Here is a 21,128-nt window from a genome sequence, read left to right as displayed (position 1 = left end):
CTAGCTTATCAGTTCTAGTGCATTAGGCCATGGATATCCTGAAATGGCAAGGGAAAGGGAATATGAAGGGGAACTAAGCTACCTGATTAGGTAATGTCTAATCTACTCCTCACCCCCATTTGCATGTTTTTCTTTTTCCTCTTTGTCCTTCAGTAATTCAACATTTAGTGTAATATAACTAAACCCCGAGCATACAATGATAATAGGCACCCTATATTTGAGAACACAGTCTAAACAGGAAGACATACCCCAAACCAATGACATATTATAAAGACAATCCTGGGAACAAAGTAAATAGAAGCCAGGATTAGGGAATAATCCCCAGCTGGAGAGTCAGAAAAGGCTTTACCTAGGTGACATTTGAATTAAGCATCAGAGTGTGACTAGGATTTTGTCTGAAAAGCAAGATTTCAGATAGAAAAACCGTAGAATACCTGAACAAAGGTGAGAACAAATTTAAGAATGGTTAGCAGTCCACTGAACACATTATACTTAAGCTGAGAGAGGAGAGTAGAGGGAGGCAGGATCAGAATGGTAGAGCAGGCCCAGAGCACCATGGGCCTAAAGTCATGTGAAGGAATTTGAACTTTATAATATGGGCAATGGGAATCTATAGAATTTTAGGCCAGAAATAACTTTGATATTCACTGAATATTTGCTGTATATTAGGTATTGTAATGATCCTACTTGTACTTCTGGAAGAACACTGATGACAAAACGGAGGGGCTAGACTGGAAAAAGTAAGAGTAGAGGTAAAGCTGTCAGGAAGCTATTACTCCGTGAGTCTGGGCAAGAGCTACAGGCCTGAACCGGGTGGCAGCAGAGGGAATACAAACACAGGAATGTATTCGGAACTCTTAAAGATAAAATTATGTAGAAGGCAGAAATGAATTGGATGTCTGTATTGTAATGGGGATGACACAAGATAAATGACAGACCTCTGAGACTGGATAACTAAGTGGCTGGCTGCCATCTGAGAGAACTAGAAAAACAAGAGGAACCCCCAAATTAGGGGTACCTCTGTGCATGTGCATGAGCAAAGTGCGTAAGACTGGCAAGAGTGGAGAGAGAGCAAGAGTTTGTTTTCTGCAGAATATTCAGTTGTGGCTGCCACATGAAGAACTATTTGGGAATTTGGTCTGAAACTCGGAAAAATCAGCAGTAAAGATAACCATCAGTTCTTTACTCCCCACTTCTCTGCCTGCCCTGCATCTCTTCCTGATAGGACGAGTCACATGTTTCATAGCTGTGGTTTGATCAGCAGGCACAATCCATCTGCTGAGGAAAAGTTGGCAGGCTCCTTTAGAGAAAATAACTTCCTCTTGGGCTCCCCAGTCGCTTTGCTCTGGAAATACAGGATTTTTTGCAGTTTTGCAGGCCTTCTGCATAGCTGTTTATATAAATCTAAGCAAACAGAAATAGGACTGGAGTGACTAAAACCCTGAAAGTCAAGTGAGTATTAAATGAGCTCAAGATTGAGTCTTTATTCTATTTGGCATTCAAGTAAATTCCAAGTGTGAAAGGAGTCAATAAATATGCAATTTTATATAAATATTTTACTGATGAGAATCTCTGCAAGGGTAAAGGGGCTACCTCTTACCTATGTGTAGCAGAGCTAGTTGGCTAACACATAAGGTGAACGGGGAGAAGAGACAGGACATACAGCTGATTGCTAGGCCTGCTCCCCCCAAATATCTGCAAGACAGTGCTGGTTAGCCATGAACTCTCTTACAGGCATTTGAGACAATTGATTTTTAATATTTTCTTAAAAAAATACAAAGGAAATGAACTCTTGAGGTCAATACAACTCAGGGAAAGAGGAAAAAATGAAATTTTGGAATAAAGGGAAAGTGCATCCTTGTTTAGGTTATCACATCCCCAACACTCCCAATACCCACAAAACCAAGAATTTCACTCCAAAACACAGGGGAAACTTGAATGGTGGCTCAGAAATGGTGATAGCAAGTACTGGAACTAACAAAAGGATTTTGGTTGTCCTTGATTATTCTGTCCTGGATGAATAAAATCCACTCTAAGGACAGGTGAGGGAATCTTATAGTAGGAAAAGGATTAATTGTACCAAACACAGCAGTAATAAGCACTCCTCAGCAGAAGGGTGCCCTTAAAAGAATGGAGCAGTAATCAAGTAGCTGCACTTTTAGGCTGCTGACACCCCCACCCCATCCCCAAATAAATAGTAATGAAGTATAATAGTGTAGTAGTATTTGATTCAACACAGAAAGATAGTCTCTCGCCCACTCAAGGCAAACCATGCCATGGATAGCTGAGCCCTGGGCAGGAAATAAGACGACTGTAAAATCACAGGTACTTCTAGTTTGTTCCCAGGCATACCGAACTCCCACATTTATTCCATGTCTGCTCAGCCCAACATTTGTTCACTCTTATTCTGTCAGTCTCCAGTGCCAAGATGCGCACCATTCTAGTTCAGAAAGACCATGGGGAAATAAAAAGATCCTTCCAATAATACCCCCTTTAAGTCCTCCAGGTTATACTTTAGTGGTGTTCTAGGTTCACTCACATTCCATCAAATTCTGTTGCCTTCCCTTACTCCAAACCCAGTTCTGATACACCAACCCTGTCCCTTAAGGGAGTGCCAGGTCTCTCCCCAAGCCCCCCAAAATTTTGACAGGGGGCTTTTCCCTTTGTTATCCTCCAGAATGGAACTGTGTTGCACCTAGCTACTGTAGACTAGGAAAGATATTCCTGGAAAACAAGACTTGGATTTTACCCAGCTGACTCAAGTTCGTATCCTTCCAATCATTTATGCTGGATACCGCCCACATCTAGTAGGTCACACTCACCTTCCTTCTCTGCAATACATGAGGCACAGCAGATAGAGAGATTCTCCTGAGCACATGAGAGTGCTCTCTAGACCAGAAGGAGAGGTGATCTGGCCTCTCAGATCCATTCAGTGTGCACGGTCTTCCCTTGAGTGTCTGTTACCCACCCTCCTCAGGGATAACACCCAGCGCAAGGCGCAGTGCGTATCAAATAAGTACAATCATCACTGCACCGGTGCTTTGATTAATCACCCTGTGTGCACAGTGAGAAATAAGATATTCTGGAAAGGATCCTCGACTCTCCCATAAACTGTCCCGTGGACTGGTCACTAGCCCTGGATGGTGCTCCAACAATGGTCACTTCTCTCGAAGAACACACACGCCAGCATCACAGCGCTGGGTTCCCATGGATGTCACTACTTCCCAGTTGTCGATGATAGGGTCATAGCACTCAATGCTACTCAGCAGGGAATTCCCATCATATCTGAGTGGGGAAGAAGCAAAAGAAGAAAATGAACTTTCTATTTCTTTCCATACAGTCCCTACATTAAAGGTTGCCACTGGAGATGTCTCCCCCAACCCGAAGGCAGTCTTGATCCAAAACTTCCGATTGGATCATGTGGTCCTGGATGCATGATGACTCTAGTGTGGCTTCCAAATCCTTACCCTGCAATAGCATAAAGTCTCCCCCGAAGCACCGTTGCCCCTACATAGCATCGTGGAGTGGTCATACTAGTGACAGTTGTCCAGGAATCAGTGCGAATGTTGTATGCTTCAACAGAAGAAAGGTGGGCTGTACCATCAAATCCCCCCACCACATAAATATGGTCATTCAGCAGGGCTACTCCTGCACCTGGAGGGAAAAAGGGCATAGCAAGTGAATACTACTAAGCTTAGGATCAGAAATTGAAAAACAAAACATGATCACTGATGGCTAGCTGAATTCTAAGGTAGCTGAGGGATGCAGACTAGGGCCAGACAGCCCTAGAATAATCTAGTTGTCTTTATTATCACTATATTTAGAGAAAAGACAGGCAAAGAGGAAAATGGAACCTCACTCCTTTTACTATAAGTGTACAGTGAGGAAAGAACTACAACTCTGATTTGTTGATCCCCTATTTTTGACTGCAGCACCACTGCATATATAAAGATTTGTCAGCACGGTCCACTGTCCTCTCCCTTAGATATGACTGGTCTTACCAGAGCGCTTGGTGGCCATTGGTGTAACATTAGTCCAGTGTCCTGTGTGGGGATCATATTTCTCAACTGAATTTAAGATATTCAGGCCATCATATCCTCCTGAAAAAATAGAGACCGTTTCAGAAAGAATGGGAAATCCTCATGCGCATTCCCAGGCTGCCTTTCTCTTGAGTGTTTCAATTAATTCTTTTAGTTTTAGTTCTTAAGAGTTTCAGTAATCCAGGGGCGCCTGGGTGGCTCATTCGTTGGGCATCTGCCTTCGGTTTAGGCCATGATCCCAGGGTCCTGGGATCGAGCCCTGCATCAGGCTCCCTGCTCCGCGGGAAGCCTGCCTCTCCCTCTCCCACTCCCCCTGCTTGTGTTCCCTCTCTCCTGTCTCTCTCTCTCTGTCAAATAAATAAATTCTTTTTTTTTTTTTAAAGGAGTTTCAATAATCCAAAGAGAAATCTGACAGTACCCTATTTTCTGCTTCCACAAAAAAGATAATCCTAGCTAACAGAAAAGATACGAGGATAGACTATGATTTTAGTTGAAAAAAGTCTATGAACTTTTTTTTTTATAAAAAGGAATCACCCAGAGGTTGCCGCCTATTAAGTTCCCTCCCATCTCTGCCTCCGAGACCGAATACCTAGACAGTAGATGACTCCGCTGGCCACAACTAGTCCAGCGCCCTCCCGGGCTGTCTGCATATCTCCCAGCATGCTCCACTGGTCAATGTTTGGGTCATATCGCTCCATACTGGTATGACGCCTGCTTCCATCAAAGCCTCCAGACACATAGATCATATCTGCTCAGAATGAATGAATCATAGACTATTAGAGGATGAGAGATTTCTAATAACTCTTCTCTTTACAAATTCCCCACAAGTACTTCAAATGTTTGGGAACAAAAAGTGTTTTTCATGGGTAAGTCAATTACCTGAGTATAGATAAGGAAGACATCACAGTTAAGACACCTCAAAAGATGGGGCGCCTGGCTGGCTCAGTCGGTTGAGTGCCCGACTCTTGATTTTGGCACAGGTCATGATCTCAGGAGGATCGTGGGATCGGGCTCCATGTCAGGCTCCATGCTCAGCAGGAAGCCTGCTGGAGATCCTCTCCCTCTGCTCCTACCCCCCGCAACACCTCTGCTAGCGTGTGCACTCCCTCTAAAATAATAATCTTAAAGAAAAAAAAAAAAAAAGGCATCTAGGGGCACCTGGGTGGCTCAGTCGTTAGTTGTTAAGCGTCTGCCTTCGGCCCAGGGTCCTGGGATCGAGCCCCGCATCGGGCTCCCTGCTCAGCGGGAAGCCTGCTTCTCCCTCTCCCACTACCCCTGCTTGTGTTCCCTTTCTCGCTGTGTCTCTCTCTGTCAAAATAAATAAATAAAATCTTAAAAAAAAAAAAAGTGTCTAACTTTCGGTTTAGGTCATGATCTCAGGGTCCTGGGATTGAGCCCCTGAGACGGGCTCCCTGCTCAGCAGGGAGTCTGCTTCTCCCACTGCCCCTCCCCCCACTCACGCACGCACTCTCTAATAAATAAACAAAATCTTAAAAAAAAAAAAAAAAAGACAGACAGACCCCTAAAAAGAATGGGGTCAGATAGAATCCTCAAAGACTAGCTGGAGTTGGAAAAAAAAACACAACTAGTGCCAGTTCTCCACTCAGCACACTGTAACATGATTTACCAACTCTGTTGTCAGTGTTGAAATATCCATTAATATTGAAAAGCTTTGGTAAGTAACATTAATATTTCCAAAAGCAAAAAGGAATATTTAACCTTACCAGTATCCTCCACATTTCACTCTCCTGCAAGATAACAGGAGAGGTATGAACCCTGATCCAGCCACAACAAAATGGAAACACTGCCCTGCACACCAAGCATACCTCCCAGGGTGGTGGCTCCAGCAAGGCCTCGTCGGACATTCATAGGGGCTACAGAATACCAGACTCCATCCTCATCTGCTGTATAGTCTAGACATTCCACTGAACTGAGGCGGGAACGGCCATCATAGCCACCAATCACATATATCCGATCATGTAGGGACACTGAAGCCACATAACGTCTCTTACGAGTGATGCTCTATAGATTTAGGAGAGAAGAGGTACAAGTCGTTTCAGGCATGCAAGTCTTAGACTTTACCTTTTGCTAACCTTCCTGTTTTTATCTACATTCCTCTCCTTCACTTGTCACCATGAACCCTTCTTGAGACGGTGGTTCACCCTCAAGTGATCTCCAACTGCCTACTGAATGAATACCCTCTTGCTTATATAATGCTTTTAAAGATGCAACCCTTCTGGACATTTGCCTCTTTCCAAGGCTTCCAAAAAGTTTAATGTCTTTCCATTATCCAGTATCTGATTCCTTTCTAGTCTATCTATTCCAGGGCTAAAGACTAATATCCTTCTATAAGGCAGAAAAGTATCCCCAAAGTGCTAATCAGAGGGCCAGGGATCCTAAAAGTTAGGAGGATAGATTAAAAGATTTCCATGGTTTCTGCGGTACCTGGGTAGCTCAATCGGTTGAGCGTCTGACTCTTGATTTCAGTTCAAGTCATGATCTCAGGGTGGTGGGATCAAGCCCTGAGTTGGGCTCTGAGTTCAATGGGGAATCTGCTTCTCTCTTTCTCCCTTTCCCTCTACTCCTGCCCCCACGCGATCCCTCTCTCTCTCAAATAAATAAATCTTAAAAACAATTTCCATGTTTTCTCAGAATTATTATTGTTCATCCAGCACTAAAAAGACACATGAAGGGAGATACAAACTTCAGACTTCAAGTGAACACTAGTTCAATTTATTATTAAATTATTTCAATTTATTATATGAATTATTGAATAATTATTACTCAATAATTTAACCCTGAGTTCAGTTTAATAGAGTGTGATAATAGAGCATGCTGGGAATTACACAGACAGCTCAGGAAGGTGCCCAAATAGTGGTGGGCCAGGTAAGTTTAATTTGACACAGGGCCTTTGATATTTCTGAAGTCTGATCTTCTACCTAAATGGTAAATATCTACTGACTGATTGATTGACTGATCTAGAACTGACTATGTACATGACACCATTATGAGGAGCATCATGCAGTTACTAGGCTTTGCTACTTTTAGGGCTGGATTAGTTATGATCTAGAGTTAGGGACTGAAGACCTTTAAAATCTTTCCCCATGACTGGTTCCACCACTACTTACTGGCAAAAAGCTCCACTCCTGAGTCTTGGGGTCATATTTCTCTACCACATCGATGGGAGACTGCTGGCTTCCGAAGCCCCCAACCACCAGAAGCACTTCATTGGCTCCTGAGGACAAAGAGAGAAAAAGACAGATAGGTTACTTCACCACCCCAGGGGAAACGTAAGTAGAAACAGTCCTAGGATTTTGTTTTATGTGGCACAGAGAAGCAATCTGAAATAGGACATTCATCATAAGCTGCCTAACAGGAAATAATTTCTTCCTGAGGCTCTAGCTCTTGAGGACCTGTATCTTAAATTTCAAGACATTAAAACTCCAGAAGGCAAACTTGAACACACCGCACCATTCCAACCTATCTAGATGACTCTGGTTGACATAAGTGAGGTTCTCAGTGAAGGTAGGGGGCTAAAGGAACTCCCGTCCCTTCTCAGCCTTTAAAACTCAAAATGAGAGTTTTTTGTAATGGGGAAAGAACATTCTCCTAACGTTGTCTCAAGAAAGCTAGAAGTTACGGTTTAAGAACCAAGTGATAGATTTTTTTTTAAAGATTTTATTTATTTGACAGAGAGAGACAGAGCACAAGTAGGCAGAAAGGCAGGCAGAAAGAAGGGGAGAAGCAGGCTCTCCGCTGAGCAGGAAGCCTGATGCGGGGCTCCATCCCAGGACCCTGGGATCATGACCTGAGCTGAAGGCAGCCGCGTAACAGACTGAGCCACCCAGGCGCCCCCAAGTGATAAATTTTTAAAAATCTCTTTAAATTTTTCCAATTTAGCCAACTTTATGACCACGCTCCCTGCCAATTCATCACAACTGCCAGGTAATCATAACAGTAGGCTTTTAACAAGACTTTTCTTCTACTATTTTCCCAAAGAAGGTATTTTGATGGCCTTTATATCTTCCCCTCTCCCATAAGGCCTTCTTGCGATAAAATATCTCCTCCTTGGGGCGCCTGGGTGGCTCAGTTCTTAAGCGTCTGCCTTTGGCTCAGGTCATGATCCCAGGGTCCTGGGACTGGGCCCCGCATCGGGTTCCCTGCTCCGCGGGAAGCCTGCTTCTCCCTCTCCCACTCCCCCTGCTTGTGTTCCCTCTCGCTGTGTCTCTCTCTGTCAAATAAATAAATAAAATCTTAAAAAAAAAAAAAAACAAAACTCCTCCTTTGCCTCTTTCCAAAGAGCAAAGTCTTTTGAGAAAACCCTCCGTACATGTGCTCTACTAGAGCTCATGGAGAGATTGGAGCATTTTGTACAATTCAATTACTAGAAGGGCATTGAGGAGATCAAAGTGATCTCATAAGTAACTGGACTTGAAAGAGCAAATGGAGTACCTTTAAACTGACAAAAACACAGATGCCCCCCCATGAATAATGGCTCTGAAAATTATAATCAATGGCTACTCTAATCACTAGGGAAAAGCAAAACTACTACTTTATAATGCTCAATAGGAATTACACCACCATCACCGATGACGTGTTCTTGCTAAAAAAAAAAAATGAACCCGAATCTTGAAACTAACCAAGTCACTAGTCTAACCACCAGTTTATAGGCAATTCAGGGGACAGAAGAACATACTAAATGACACTACATGGATGCAATCAGCAAAATCCAGAATATGGGAAATTCTAACAAGTCAAACAGCCTGGTTTCTTCAACAAATAAATTGCAAGGGAATACAAAAGTAGAAGGGAAAAACCCATGGATTAAAACAGACTAAAGAGAGATAGGAACTCAGTGCAACATATGGACCTTATCTGGATCACGACTGGGGCAACATAAGTATTCAAAAACAAAACCTGGGGAAATATGAACATGTCCTTGATATCTGATGAAAATAAATAACTGGTTGTGGGTTTTCTTTGAAGAGTGATAATGGCATTTTAGGTGCATTTTTAAAAAGCTCCTTATCTTTCAGAGATACACATGAAAGCATAATATAGGGCGCCTGAGTGGCTCAGTTGGTTAAGCGACTGCCTTTGGCTCAGGTCATGATCCTGGAGTCCCAGGATTGAGTCCCCCATCGGGCTCCCTGCTCAGCAGGGAGTCTGCTTCTCCCTCTGACCTTCTTCCCTCTCATGCTCTCTCTCTACCATTCTCTCTCTCTCTCAATAAAAATCTTTATTAAAAAAAAAGAAAGCATAATATATATGGATGGAATTATATGCCCTAGATGTGCTTCAAAATAGGCCATGAGTTGATAATTGTTGAAACTGGATGATGGGTATGGGGAATCATTATATTATTGTTTCTGTGTGTTTGAACATGAACCCTTAAGTTTAACCTCATTAAAGAGGGCATCTGTCTTCTGTACTTGCCAAATAAAATAAGTGGACCCTTTTCCAAGGTGAGCCAGTAAGGTCTCAGGTGTCAGTTCCTTTTAGAAAAGCAAAGCATTTGAACAAAGGGTCCTTTCATACTATGCTTATTTGTGCATAAAATTCCTTCAAGCTGGGAGAGGCCACGACCACAAAGTATTTGCTTCTTCCTTGGGAGTATTATTCCCCTATTTGTCCCTTTCTTACAGCATCTCTTCTCTCCCTTTAACTTGAATAGAGAAGTCAAGCAATCCTACCCAAACACATTTCCCTTTATAGACAAATATGCTAGGGCACGCCTGGGTGGCTCAGCTGGTTAAGTGTCTGACTCTTGATTTTGGCTCAGGCCATGGTCTCAGGGTTCTGAGATTGAGCCCTTTGTCAGGCTCCATGCTGTGTTTGGAGCATGCTTAAGATTAATTCTCTCCCTCTGCCCTCCCCCCAAAATAAAAAAAAAATAATAGATCTAACTCTTTTTATTTTTTATTTATTTATTTATTTTTTAAAGATTTTATTTATTTATTTGACAGAGAGAGAGACAGCGAGAGCAGGAACACAAGCAGGGGGAGTGGGAGAGGGAGAAGCAGGCTTCCTGCGGAGCAAGGAGCCCGATGTGGGACTCGATCCCAGGACCCTGAGATCATGACCTAAGCTGAAGGCAGACGCTTAACGACTGAGCCACCCAGGCGCCCTCTCTTTTTAAAAAAAAAAGTGATGCTAGTGAATGATATCTGTATGGCTAAGACAATGAAAATACTCTGCAACTGAGAGGTACTTTATATGCTTTGCACATTTAAAAAATTTCCACTGATTTTCAGCTGTAATTTCTGTTGCTTTATGTAATTCCCAGAAACAAAAAATGACAACAACAAAAAACCTAGGGAAAAGAAAACACTCTTTCTTGATAATGTGATTGCACTCAGGCAGCTTTTGAAAGATGGGGACATAAAAAAAAAAAAAAGGAAATATTTAGATTATGCTACAAAACCCAGAAAACTGACAGCACTTCCTCTTATTTCAAAGTTTCTCAGTAAACATTCTGGTAACTCTATGTCTACAGTGGGACAGGGACAAAGGTCTCAGTGTGAGTCACTCAATTATTTTATGGTTCTAAATGCCCGGGGCCCTAGACCATTGGTTCTGAAATTTCTTTGCCACGAAGGACTCTTTTCATTACTTTCCCAAGAGAGACCTTGTGTTCTCAAAGACTAGCTACTAACTTCCCCATTGCTGCTGGAGTTACATATAAGTGCCAATAGAGCTTTGGATAAGTATGAGAACACCACTGTTTTCACAATGAACAGATATTTTAGTCAATTCTGATTTTTTTTAAAGATTTTATTTATTTATTATTATTCTTTTTAGAATTAGGGGTAGAACACAGTTGTTTGTTTTTTTTTAAAGATTTTACTTATTTCACAGAGACATAGTGAGAGAGAGAACACACGCAGGGGGAGTGGGAGAGGGTGAAGCAGCCTTCCCGCAGAGCAGGGAGCCCGACATGGGGCTCAATCCCAGGACCCTGAGATCATGACCTGAGCTGAAGGCAGACGCTTAACGACTGAGCCACCCAGGCACTTCTATTATTATTATTTTTTTAAAGATTTCATTTATTTATTTGACAGAGAGAGACACAGTGAGAGAGGGAACACAAGCCGGGTGAGTGGGAGAGGGAGAAGCAGGCTTCCTGTTGAGCAGGGAGCCCGATGCGGGGCTCGATCCCAGGACCCTGGGATCATGACCTGAGCCGAAGGCAGACGCTTAATGACTGAGCCACACCCAGGCGCCCCAATTCTGATGTCTTTATTTAGCTTTGTCTAGCACGAAAGCCATTTTTTTTTTTTTTAGAAAATTTGAGAAATAACTCGAGGATTAGTATAATTGTCATCCTTACTTGCATATTAACCCCCATTGGTTAAAAAGATTTAGAAATTGTATTTCTTGGGCGCCTGTGTGGCTCAGTCGTTAAGCGGCTGCCTTCGGCTCAGGTCATGATCCCAGAGTCCTGGGATCGAATCCCACATCGGGCTCCCTGCTCAGTGGGAAGCCTGCTTCTCCCTCTCCCACTCCCCCTGCTTGTGGTCCTGCTCTCTGTCTGTGTCAAATAAATAAATAAAATCTTTAAAAAAAAAAAAGAAATTGTATTTCTTGTGATTATAAAACATAAGTAAAATACATGCTTACTGCTAAAAGAACTTAGAAAATACAGACAAGTATTGTGAAAAATGTTTACCCATAATTCCACAACATGAAGACACATCAAAATATAAGAGATTATTCCCTTCCAGCCTTGTTTCTAAATATTTGTAAAACATAAATGGGACCATATTTATTGTACCGTTTTTATTTTTTATTTTTTTATGATTTTATTTTTTAAGTAATCTCTACATCCACACCAATGTGGGGCTTGAACTCACAACCCTGAGATCAAGAGTTGCCCCCCCACCTGTTTTATATTTAATTTTTCCAAGATATTAACAAAATCTTTTAATACAAAATTTTATTATTCTTAGGTATTTCAGGTGTTTGTAATTTGGGACTATAAACAATCACATATAGTCCTGTGATAAATATGCTTGAATATGAAATCCCAGTTATTTTTTTTTTTTTTTAAGATTTTATTTATTTATTTGAGAGAGAGAGAATGAGAGATAGAGAGCACGAGAGGGAAGAGGGTCAGAGGGAGAAGCAGACTCCCCGCCGAGCAGGGAGCCCGATATGGGACTCGATCCCGGGACCCCAGGATCATGACCTGAGCCGAAGGCAGTCGCTTAACCAACTGAGCCACCCAGGCACCCAATCCCAGTTATTTTCTTAAGACAGAAATGGGAGGGTTGCTGGGGTGAAGAACATGAACTTTTTATTTTTTTAAGATTTTATTTATTTGACAGAGACAGATATAGTGAGAGGGAACACAAGCAGGGGTGGTGGGAGAGGGAGAAACAGGCTTCCTGCTGAGCAGGGAGCCCAAGGCGGGGCTCAATCCCAGGACCCTGGGCCGAAGGCAGACGCTTAAGGACTGAGCCACCCAGGCGCCCCAGAACATGAACTTTAAAAAAAAATCTTTTAATATACATTATAAGAGGGTGCCTGGAAGCCGGCTTCTCCCTCTTCCACTCCCCGTTTGTGTTCCTCCTCTCGCTGTCTCTGTCAAATAAATAAATAAAATCTTAAAATATATATATATATGCATATATATATATATATATATACACACACACATTATAAGATGACTTTCTGAGGTTTAAACCAATTTATATTGCTATCAACACTATAAAGTCGCCAATTCATTCCACTCTCTATAGCTGGATATTGTTTTCTAATCTCTGGTGCTTTGGTAGACAAAAAATTGTATTCATTGTTTTAATTCTTACTTTATTACTAATAAGACTATTAGTAATTAGGTTGAATTTCCCTTTATATTTAGTAGTCAATTGTACTCCCTCCTCCGTAAACTATACACTCAAGTCTTCAGTGTCTCTCATGTATTTTTATTATGAGCTCCTTATATACAAATGAGTTTAACTCTTTGCCATGGCTGTAGCAAATCTACTTTCCTATTTGTCTTACGATGTTATGCATGATTTTTATTTGGTCAAATACACTGACCTTTTCCTTTGTGATTTCTTCTATTACTTTGTGCCTAGAAAGTGTTCCTCTCCTGGGAGAACTCCTAAATGTTTCAATGTCTTCAGACCCTAAGTTGGGGACCACTACTCTAACAAACTAATGTGAAAAGAGCTAGTGAAAGGAATGACTAGAAGGAAACCTGTTTGTTCTCTGCCAATGAATTGGGGGCGGGGGGGAACTTGTTAAGTTAGGTTTTCTCTTTATCATAAAGAAAGTATGTCAGTCAAAACACCTGAAAAAAACAGTACGAAAAACCACATTAGTAGAACCGAGGCATCTTGACAATGCCATTGTCATTACTGGGGGGAGGAGTGCGTGTGGACTGTGGTGTGCTGTTAGAGGACTATAGCAGACAGCCTGCAGGACTGCTAACACCACAGGTTTCAGAGACTACATTTCCACATGTATTGATCTTTAGCTCAGAAAAGGAGACTGACAAATTAGAAATGGCAATTTCCACTGTATCTTCTGTGAAAAAGTAATGGGTAAAAGGTAAATAACTAAGACAGAATCCCCACCCATTATTTGGCATGCTATTTTTGTGTAGCTGTAAATTTAATTGTCTAATGCTGTATGCAGAAGAATCATTATCCTGGTAGCTGGTTTAGCAATCTCTGTGAAGAGAAATAGTAGAAGACATGATGGTAGGAACAATTTACTTCTAAGGCACTGACAAGGAGATGCTAAAATAAGAATCTAGTTGGAGACAGCTTCAGGATTTCTTTTACTGGAACTTCTGAAAAATAATCTCACAACTCTAAGGGAATGTAGAATCATATTCTAATCTCTCGAGATCTTCTCTGTATTTCTAGCATTTCTACACTGACGTACATTGACATATAGTACTTACGCCATTAAAAAAATGTAACAGGGGACAAATCATCATTCTACTTAAAGCGATCAGTAAACAGCTTAATTATCAATTAACACCTTCATATACATGAGTCCACAGTTAGATAAAAGCAGACAATAACAAAAAGAAAACAGCACCCCATAGATCATTTATAACCTACAATAGTGGAATAGGGAGGGCAGGAAACGGAAGTGAGGGAGTATCTGTGTACTTACTACCTGTCAGCCACAGCACCAGGCATCTTATACGTACCATGCCATTTAATCTCCACAGCAACCGACTGAAATAAGACATTAGTATCCTCATTTTATTTCATTTCATTTTTAAGATTTTATTTATTTGACAGAGAGAGACACGGCGAGAGAGGGAACACAAGCAGGGGGAGAGGGAGAAGCAGGGGAGAAGCAGGCCTCCCGCAGAGCAGGGAGCCCAATGGGGGGCTCGATCCCAGACCCTGGGATCATGACCTGAGCCGAAGGCAGACGCTTAAGGACTGAGCCACCCAGGCGCCCCAGTAAAATAAAATTATAACTTACACTGCCTAATACTTGACAATTTAGAATGTGTTTTTACATACTCTATTCCATTTAATCCTCTAAACAGTTATGTGAAATAGATAGGGAAGGTATCCTTGGTTTGTAGGAGAGCTCAGGGTGGTGAAGTGACTTGTCCAAGATGGCACTATTACTAAAAGATTAAAAACAGGTCTGAAACGGGTCTTTGTACTTACAGAATGTTCTTTTCAACTACATCATGCCACCTAGCAAGGGGAAGTTGACATACATCCCTTCCTTCTGCCGAGATGCCAGCTTACCTAGACGAGCCCTCGTCCTGGGTCCCTGCATCTGACTTCGCAGTTCAGGCCTCAGATGAAACTTCTTTGCTTCATCAACTAGATCCCTGCACTGTAAACTACAGCGGATGAAAGGCTGAAACACAGCAGAGAGCAGAGTGAGCCACAGGGGCCATGTCTTTAATATACGAGTATAAATGGCACACGTAAGAAGGAACTTTTTGATCTAGAAAACCAGTTCCAGAAGGGCTGCTGGTAATAACTATGCAGTGGGTTTCCACAAATTAAGAAAACAATTTTTTAATAGACAATATTACATGGTTCAAAAATCAAATGACATAAAAAGATATACTGAGAAGTATTCTCTATCCACCTCAGCACTAGGCATTAACTATTTTTGTTTGTACATCCTTCCAGTGATTACACAAACACAAGTAGGAAATAGCTAATAAAAATTTTAAGGGAAAACCAAAAGGCTTCTGTTAATTCCTGGGATGATAGGAAGAAGTAAGTCTTGTCTGAAATAATTCCCCCAAGGTTCACAGCACTGTCACGATGCCTCTGTCTCCTCCTGAGGGAACTCTGTACTGGGCAGCTCTCCATCACATCCCTAGATTCACTCCCCATCTTTCTCCACTCCGCTCGCTGGCTTAGGAGACTGGCCTACACGAAGTATGTCGTAGGGTCCCTAGGCTCTCTGGCTTCTGGCTGGGCTCAACCAATGAGGACCTCCAGAAGAGCTCAGAGGGAGAAGGCGAGTGAGGCCAGACTCCCTCACTGCAGGGTGAGTGGTGAATTTGGGATTTCAGTCTCCTGGGTTGGACCCCAGAGTCTGCATTATGAATCACAACATAAAGAACAGACACGATGGCTGTATGAGTTGTTAGAAATTACAAATATGAGAAAAAGTTTGACATGTGACACTAACCAGCCTGCAACTTTTCTAATATGACCTGGAAAACTGTATGTAGTTAACTCCCCAAGAGGTCTGGGACTGGGTCAAAAGAAGGAATGCATTCACTGACCTGGGCTTTACCTATACGTTAAACAGCAGTATTCGCCCAAAGTATGGTCAGGGTGAATCGGTGATATACATGGTAAAAATTATGAAAACATACCACACACAAAGAACCTGGGTTGGAAAAACACTTTTATAAATAAACACAGTATAACCCAAATTGGTATTAAAATGCATCAAACTACTTTCACATTGATATCACGAGAGGTCAAAAATAGACTTGATAAGCAAAGCATCTTTTTCAGGGCAATCTGGAACAACTTATGTTTGATGGAGAAGGGGACATTTATCATCTCATGTTGCTTATGTAAAACACATAGGGGCATATAAAACAACAAGACAAGAAAACAGAAAATTAAACCACAGATTTCCATTTCCAGAAGGCTGACTTGCCAAGCAATTGTGTGGAGACTACCTAGCACCACCCTCTCTCCTCTCTGGCATTCCTAGACAGGCTAACTTGGGAGGCTCTGTGCCTATATTAAAATAACCAATTTTGAGTACACAATACTAAGTTCCAAGAGATATTCAAGGTTTTGGATCCTGTGTGTTTTGCATGCCTTACCTCAGCATCTATTACGTCTGTGATGTACCTGGGGGTCAGCAGGGGCATCCGGACGTACTGTAGCAGGTCAGGCAAGGATTCTTCTCGCTCCTTCTTGGCATGCTTCACCCAGTTGATGACAGCTTCAAAGACGGGTTCTTCAGAATCCACCTGTAAGTGTATAATTACACAGCATGGAACTCTGCTTTTCCAATTATCTCACAATCTCAGAAAGTAACTGTGCTTACTTTCTCCTCCCTGTTCCCCATCCCCTACACGATTATTTCCTCCCTTCCAGAAATAGCTAAGCTCTTGGGAAAACAACCCTTGCCCACACAACTCACTAAGACCAGCCAAAGAGCTGCAGTAAAATTGGGTAAAAAATCTGAGATAGTGCCTAATAAACCATTAGTCACAAGTTGGCTTTTACTTCAGAAGTTTTTCCATTCCTGAATTTTTTTTCTGGCCATTTCTGAAACTTTACAGGGGGAGGAGGAATCCGTTGCCCTATTCAAAACTGGCTTTTTTTTTTTTTTCAAGTAAGCTCTATGCTCAATGTGGGGCATGAACTCACGACCCTGAGATCGAGAGTTGCTTGCTCTACCAACTGAACCAGGCAGGCACCCCCAAAATTGGCTCTAAAAATAACTTGTGTTCAAGGAAAGAAACAACAAATGTTGGAGAGAACGTGGAGAAAGGGGAACCCTCTTACACTGTTGGTGAGAATGCAAGTTGGTACAGCTACTTTGGAAAACACTGTGGAGGTTCCTCAAAAAGTTAAAAACAGAGCTACCCTATGACCCAGCAATTGCACTACTGGGCATTTACCCCAAAGATACAGATGTAGTGAAAAGAAGGGCCACATGCACCCCAGTGTTCATAGCAGCAATGTCCACAATAGCCAAACTGTGGAAGGAGCCGAGATGCCCTTCAACAGATGAATGGATAAAGAAGATGTGGTCCATATATTCAATGGAATATTACTCAGCCATTCAGAAAGGATGAATACCCAACTTTTGTGCCAACATGGATGGGACTGGAGGAGATTATGCTAAGTGAAATAAGTCAAGCAGAGAAAGTCAATTATCATATGGTTTCACTTATTTGTGGAACATAAGGGATAGCACGGAGGACATTAGGAGAAGGAAGGGAAAAATGAAGGGGGGGTGGAAATTGGAGGAGACGAACCATGAGAGACTATGGACTCCGAGAAACAAACTGAGGGTTTTAGAGGGGAGGGGGGGTGGGGGGATGGGCTTGCCGGTGATAAGTATTAAGGAGGGCGTGTATTGCATACAACGCTGGGTGTTATATGTAAACAATGAATCATGGAACACTACATCAAAAACTAATCATGTACTGTATGGTGACTAACATAATAAAACAAATTAATTAATTAAAAATTTTATTATTAGCAAAGCAAAAAAAGTAAAAAATAAAAAAAATAACTTGTGTTCATTAAGTGCTGTCTAATGACCTCCAGGATTGCTCCCCAACTCCTCCATCCAAGCCTGTGAGGCAGGAACTTCTCTTACATCATTATGCTATAATACTGCAGTTTCCAAATAATTGTTAATTAGCATCTGAACAATTACCATTTATCAGGCACTGTGCTTTGAGACAATATATATAATTAATCATTTGGGGAGTGTATCTGTTCTGAGATACCTTTCAGAATGTGACAGTGCCTAGATAAAGACATCATTCTGTGAACTTTTCCCAAGAACTGAAAATAGAGAAAATGTTTCAGAACATTCATTCATTGGATTTACCAAACACCTACTAAGTGCCAGGCCCAGGGCTGGAAGCTGGTTATACACTGGTAACAAATTAGACATGAACTTTGCTTTTATGTGGGGAGATAACAGTAAAATGAACAATCCCACTTTGTCATTATATACCATGTAGGAAAAGTACAGGGGCTATGAGACAGAATAACATGAGATGTTCTAATTCAGATTGATGGGTCAGAAAAGGCCTCCCTGTAGAAGAAATACATTTCAATCTGATGGATGAGTAGCACTTAGCCAGGAAGAGTGACAAAGTACTCCAAGGCAAAAAGAGCACATGAAAAAACCCTAGAGCTGTATTGTCCAATATGGTAGCCACTAGCCATGTATGGCTATGTATGTTTACATTAATTAAAATTAAGTGAAATTAAAAACTCAGCTTCTCAGTCACACTAGCCACATTTCAAGTGCTCAACAGCCACACAAAGCAGGTGATTAGCAAACCGGACGGCATAACTATCAATCCTCCCCATCTTCACATGATGGTCTACTGGACAGCACTGTCCTAGAGCAAAAACGAACAGACTACAGGCTGGTGTAGTAGAATGAATGAGAAAGGGGAAGAATGGTAAAAGATCAAGCTGAAGAGGTAACCAAGGGCCAGCTCAGAGAGAGCATTAGAAGACTGGAATTTACTCTAACAGCAATGGGAAACCACTAAAAGGTTTCAACCAAGCTTGTGATATGATCATACTGATGTTTTAAAGATTACCCTGACTACCATGGGTAGAACAGTGTAGAAGGACCAAGAGCTGGGATACCAGTTAGAGGCTCCTCTGGTACATTAGGCCAAAGGTGATGGGTGCTTCGGGGCGCCTGGGTGGCTCAGTTGATTGGGCGTCTGCCTTCGGCTTAGATCGTGATCCCCAGGGTCCTGGGATCAGGCCCTGCATCAGGCTCCCTGCTCAGCGGGGAGTCTGCTTCTCCCACTCCCCCTGCTTGTGCTCTCTTTCTCTGTCAAGTAAATAAAATTAAAAAAAAAAAAAAAAGCGATGGGTGCTTAGACTATGGCAGGGGTGACAGAAATTTATGCAACAAATTTTACGGGAGGTCACACTAACCCAGCCTACTGATGGATTAGATGCAGAGGAGTGTGCAGAAGGCTGTCCACAATTTAAAAAAAAATTTTTTAAAGATAAGAATGACAAGCTCATAGTTGTAAACAGCTACACGCTAGGCTCTGATATATTTTAGGTTTAAATTAGATTTATCAATTTATGACGGGGTTTTTCAATGATGAGCAGAGATCCCTGATCTTACTGAAGACAGAATAAATTAGCACTGCAGAGAAACAGCTAAACTGGGAGGAAAAAAGCCCTACATTAATGCTTCACTATGGAGAAAAATTTCCCCCTAATAAATTTTCACAGAGAACTATTTCATGTATCAGGCACTGATAATTTAATGAGCAGAATGGCCCTATGCACTAAGCATGACTATTATCTACAGAAGAGGAAACCAAAGATTAGTGGTCAGGTTAACATGTGTCACATGGCCAAAATAAATCCCAGGATGATTCTAAAGCCCATGTTTGTTTGTTTTTTATGATTTTATTTATTTATTTGACAGAGACATAGAGAGCACAAGTAGGCAGAGTGGCAGGCAGAGGGAGAGGGAGAAGCAGGCTCTCCACTGAGCAGGGAGCCGGACGTGGGGCTTGATCCCAGGACCCTGGGATCACGACCTGAGCCGAAGGCAGCCGCTTAACCAACCGAGCCACCGAGGTGCCCCTAAGGCCCATGTTGTTTTAACCAGTACAATATACTGTTTCCCATTGTGTTAAATACTATCGTTTTATATAATTCAGAGGAAGTATTAGTTGGGGAGTAAAACATCTGGTTCCTCTTTCTGGCTGGTATATGGAAGAGGAAAAAAATGTGCCATTTGCTGTCTTTCCAGAAAAAAAGACAAGTCTTGACAGAGGCTGAAGGAAGACAAAAGAGTTCTTAAACTCTTGTCGTTTCAGTTTCTGAATAAAAAAGTTAGTCTTTTGCTCTCCCTGTTCCATTTAATTTTATTCCAAAGTTTACATAGTTCTAAAATAAATGATTGCTGTAACTGCTTGCTGATTTGGTCAATGAGAAACTAACTAGGCAACCTGCTCATAGTTTCTTGGAACAGAACAATCTGGAGCCAGTTGGCCCAGATATGAGGCCTGGTTCTACCACTTACTAGCTCTGGTATGATGGGTATCCTCAAAGCCTCAGTTTCTTCCTCTGAAAAAATGGAGACACTTTTGAGAACTACATTAGATAAGATATACCAAGAATAGTACAATTAAAATGAGAAGTCCAGGGTACAGGGATTTTTATCTTTTTTGTCTACAATCGGATTGCTGGTACATGGAACTGTTCTGGACACACCATTAAGCGCCCAATAAATATTTAATAAAGAAACCAACAGTAAATGCTGAGTTTTACCTCTTTTATTATTATGTGCAGTGAACTTCAAATCTATAGTACTCATTCTATTTACTATATTTTCTAATGTATGGATAAATCAAGAAAAATCAAGATATTCTAGCAAGTTACCAGTTTCCCAAGTCTGAGGAATGTGCCATTTGTCTATACCTGGCATTCCAGTGCATGGACACAATGTCCTACCACAGCAAGAGTGAGAACAAAACGTTAGCAAATACTTGGCTCAGTAACATTTGTAACAGCAGCTTCTCTGTACTAACATGACACCATGTCAAACTATAAAATGATTCCTCTTTAGTTGGAAACGTCACCAAGGTGCCCTAATCAATTTTCCCTCAGAAAGTCAGTAGGGAGGGGTACCTGGGTGGCTCAGCCGGTTAAGCGTCTACCTTCAACTCAGGTCATGATCCCAGTGTCTTGGGATCCAGCCCCATATCGGGCTCCATGCTTAGCAGGGAGCCTGTTTCTCCCTCTGCCTGCCTGCCTGCTTGTTATCTCTCTTTCTGTGTGTCAAATAAATAAAAATCTTCAAAAAAAAAAAAAGTCAGTAGGGAAAGACAAAAAGAAAAAGTTGGCTAAAATTTTGATAAACATTCTGAAGACT

At 41.7% G+C, this 21,128-nt stretch overlaps 1 protein-coding gene across 1 annotated transcript in view; it reads right to left on the bottom strand.

Moving 5' to 3' along the window:
- Positions 1 to 1,742: 1,742 nt before the first annotated feature.
- The window catches only part of KLHL12 (kelch like family member 12), a 29,212-nt gene continuing 9,826 nt past the window's right edge, over positions 1,743 to 21,128 (bottom strand). Inside the window, exons 5-12 of the mRNA XM_027611310.2 lie at positions 16,336 to 16,485; positions 14,774 to 14,888; positions 7,169 to 7,275; positions 5,867 to 6,062; positions 4,630 to 4,788; positions 4,002 to 4,100; positions 3,468 to 3,654; positions 1,743 to 3,285 (exon numbers count right to left, since the gene is read on the bottom strand). Coding sequence (XP_027467111.1) covers positions 3,159 to 3,285; positions 3,468 to 3,654; positions 4,002 to 4,100; positions 4,630 to 4,788; positions 5,867 to 6,062; positions 7,169 to 7,275; positions 14,774 to 14,888; positions 16,336 to 16,485 — 1,140 coding nt within the window. The 3' untranslated portion in view covers positions 1,743 to 3,158. The remainder of the gene's footprint in view (positions 3,286 to 3,467; positions 3,655 to 4,001; positions 4,101 to 4,629; positions 4,789 to 5,866; positions 6,063 to 7,168; positions 7,276 to 14,773; positions 14,889 to 16,335; positions 16,486 to 21,128) is intronic.

This window comes from Zalophus californianus, chromosome 10, assembly GCF_009762305.2.
Source record: "Zalophus californianus isolate mZalCal1 chromosome 10, mZalCal1.pri.v2, whole genome shotgun sequence".
Classification (NCBI taxonomy): Eukaryota; Metazoa; Chordata; class Mammalia; order Carnivora; family Otariidae; genus Zalophus; species Zalophus californianus.
Note: the sequence above shows the minus strand (reverse complement) of the source record. Positions and strands in the feature narration are given on the sequence as shown.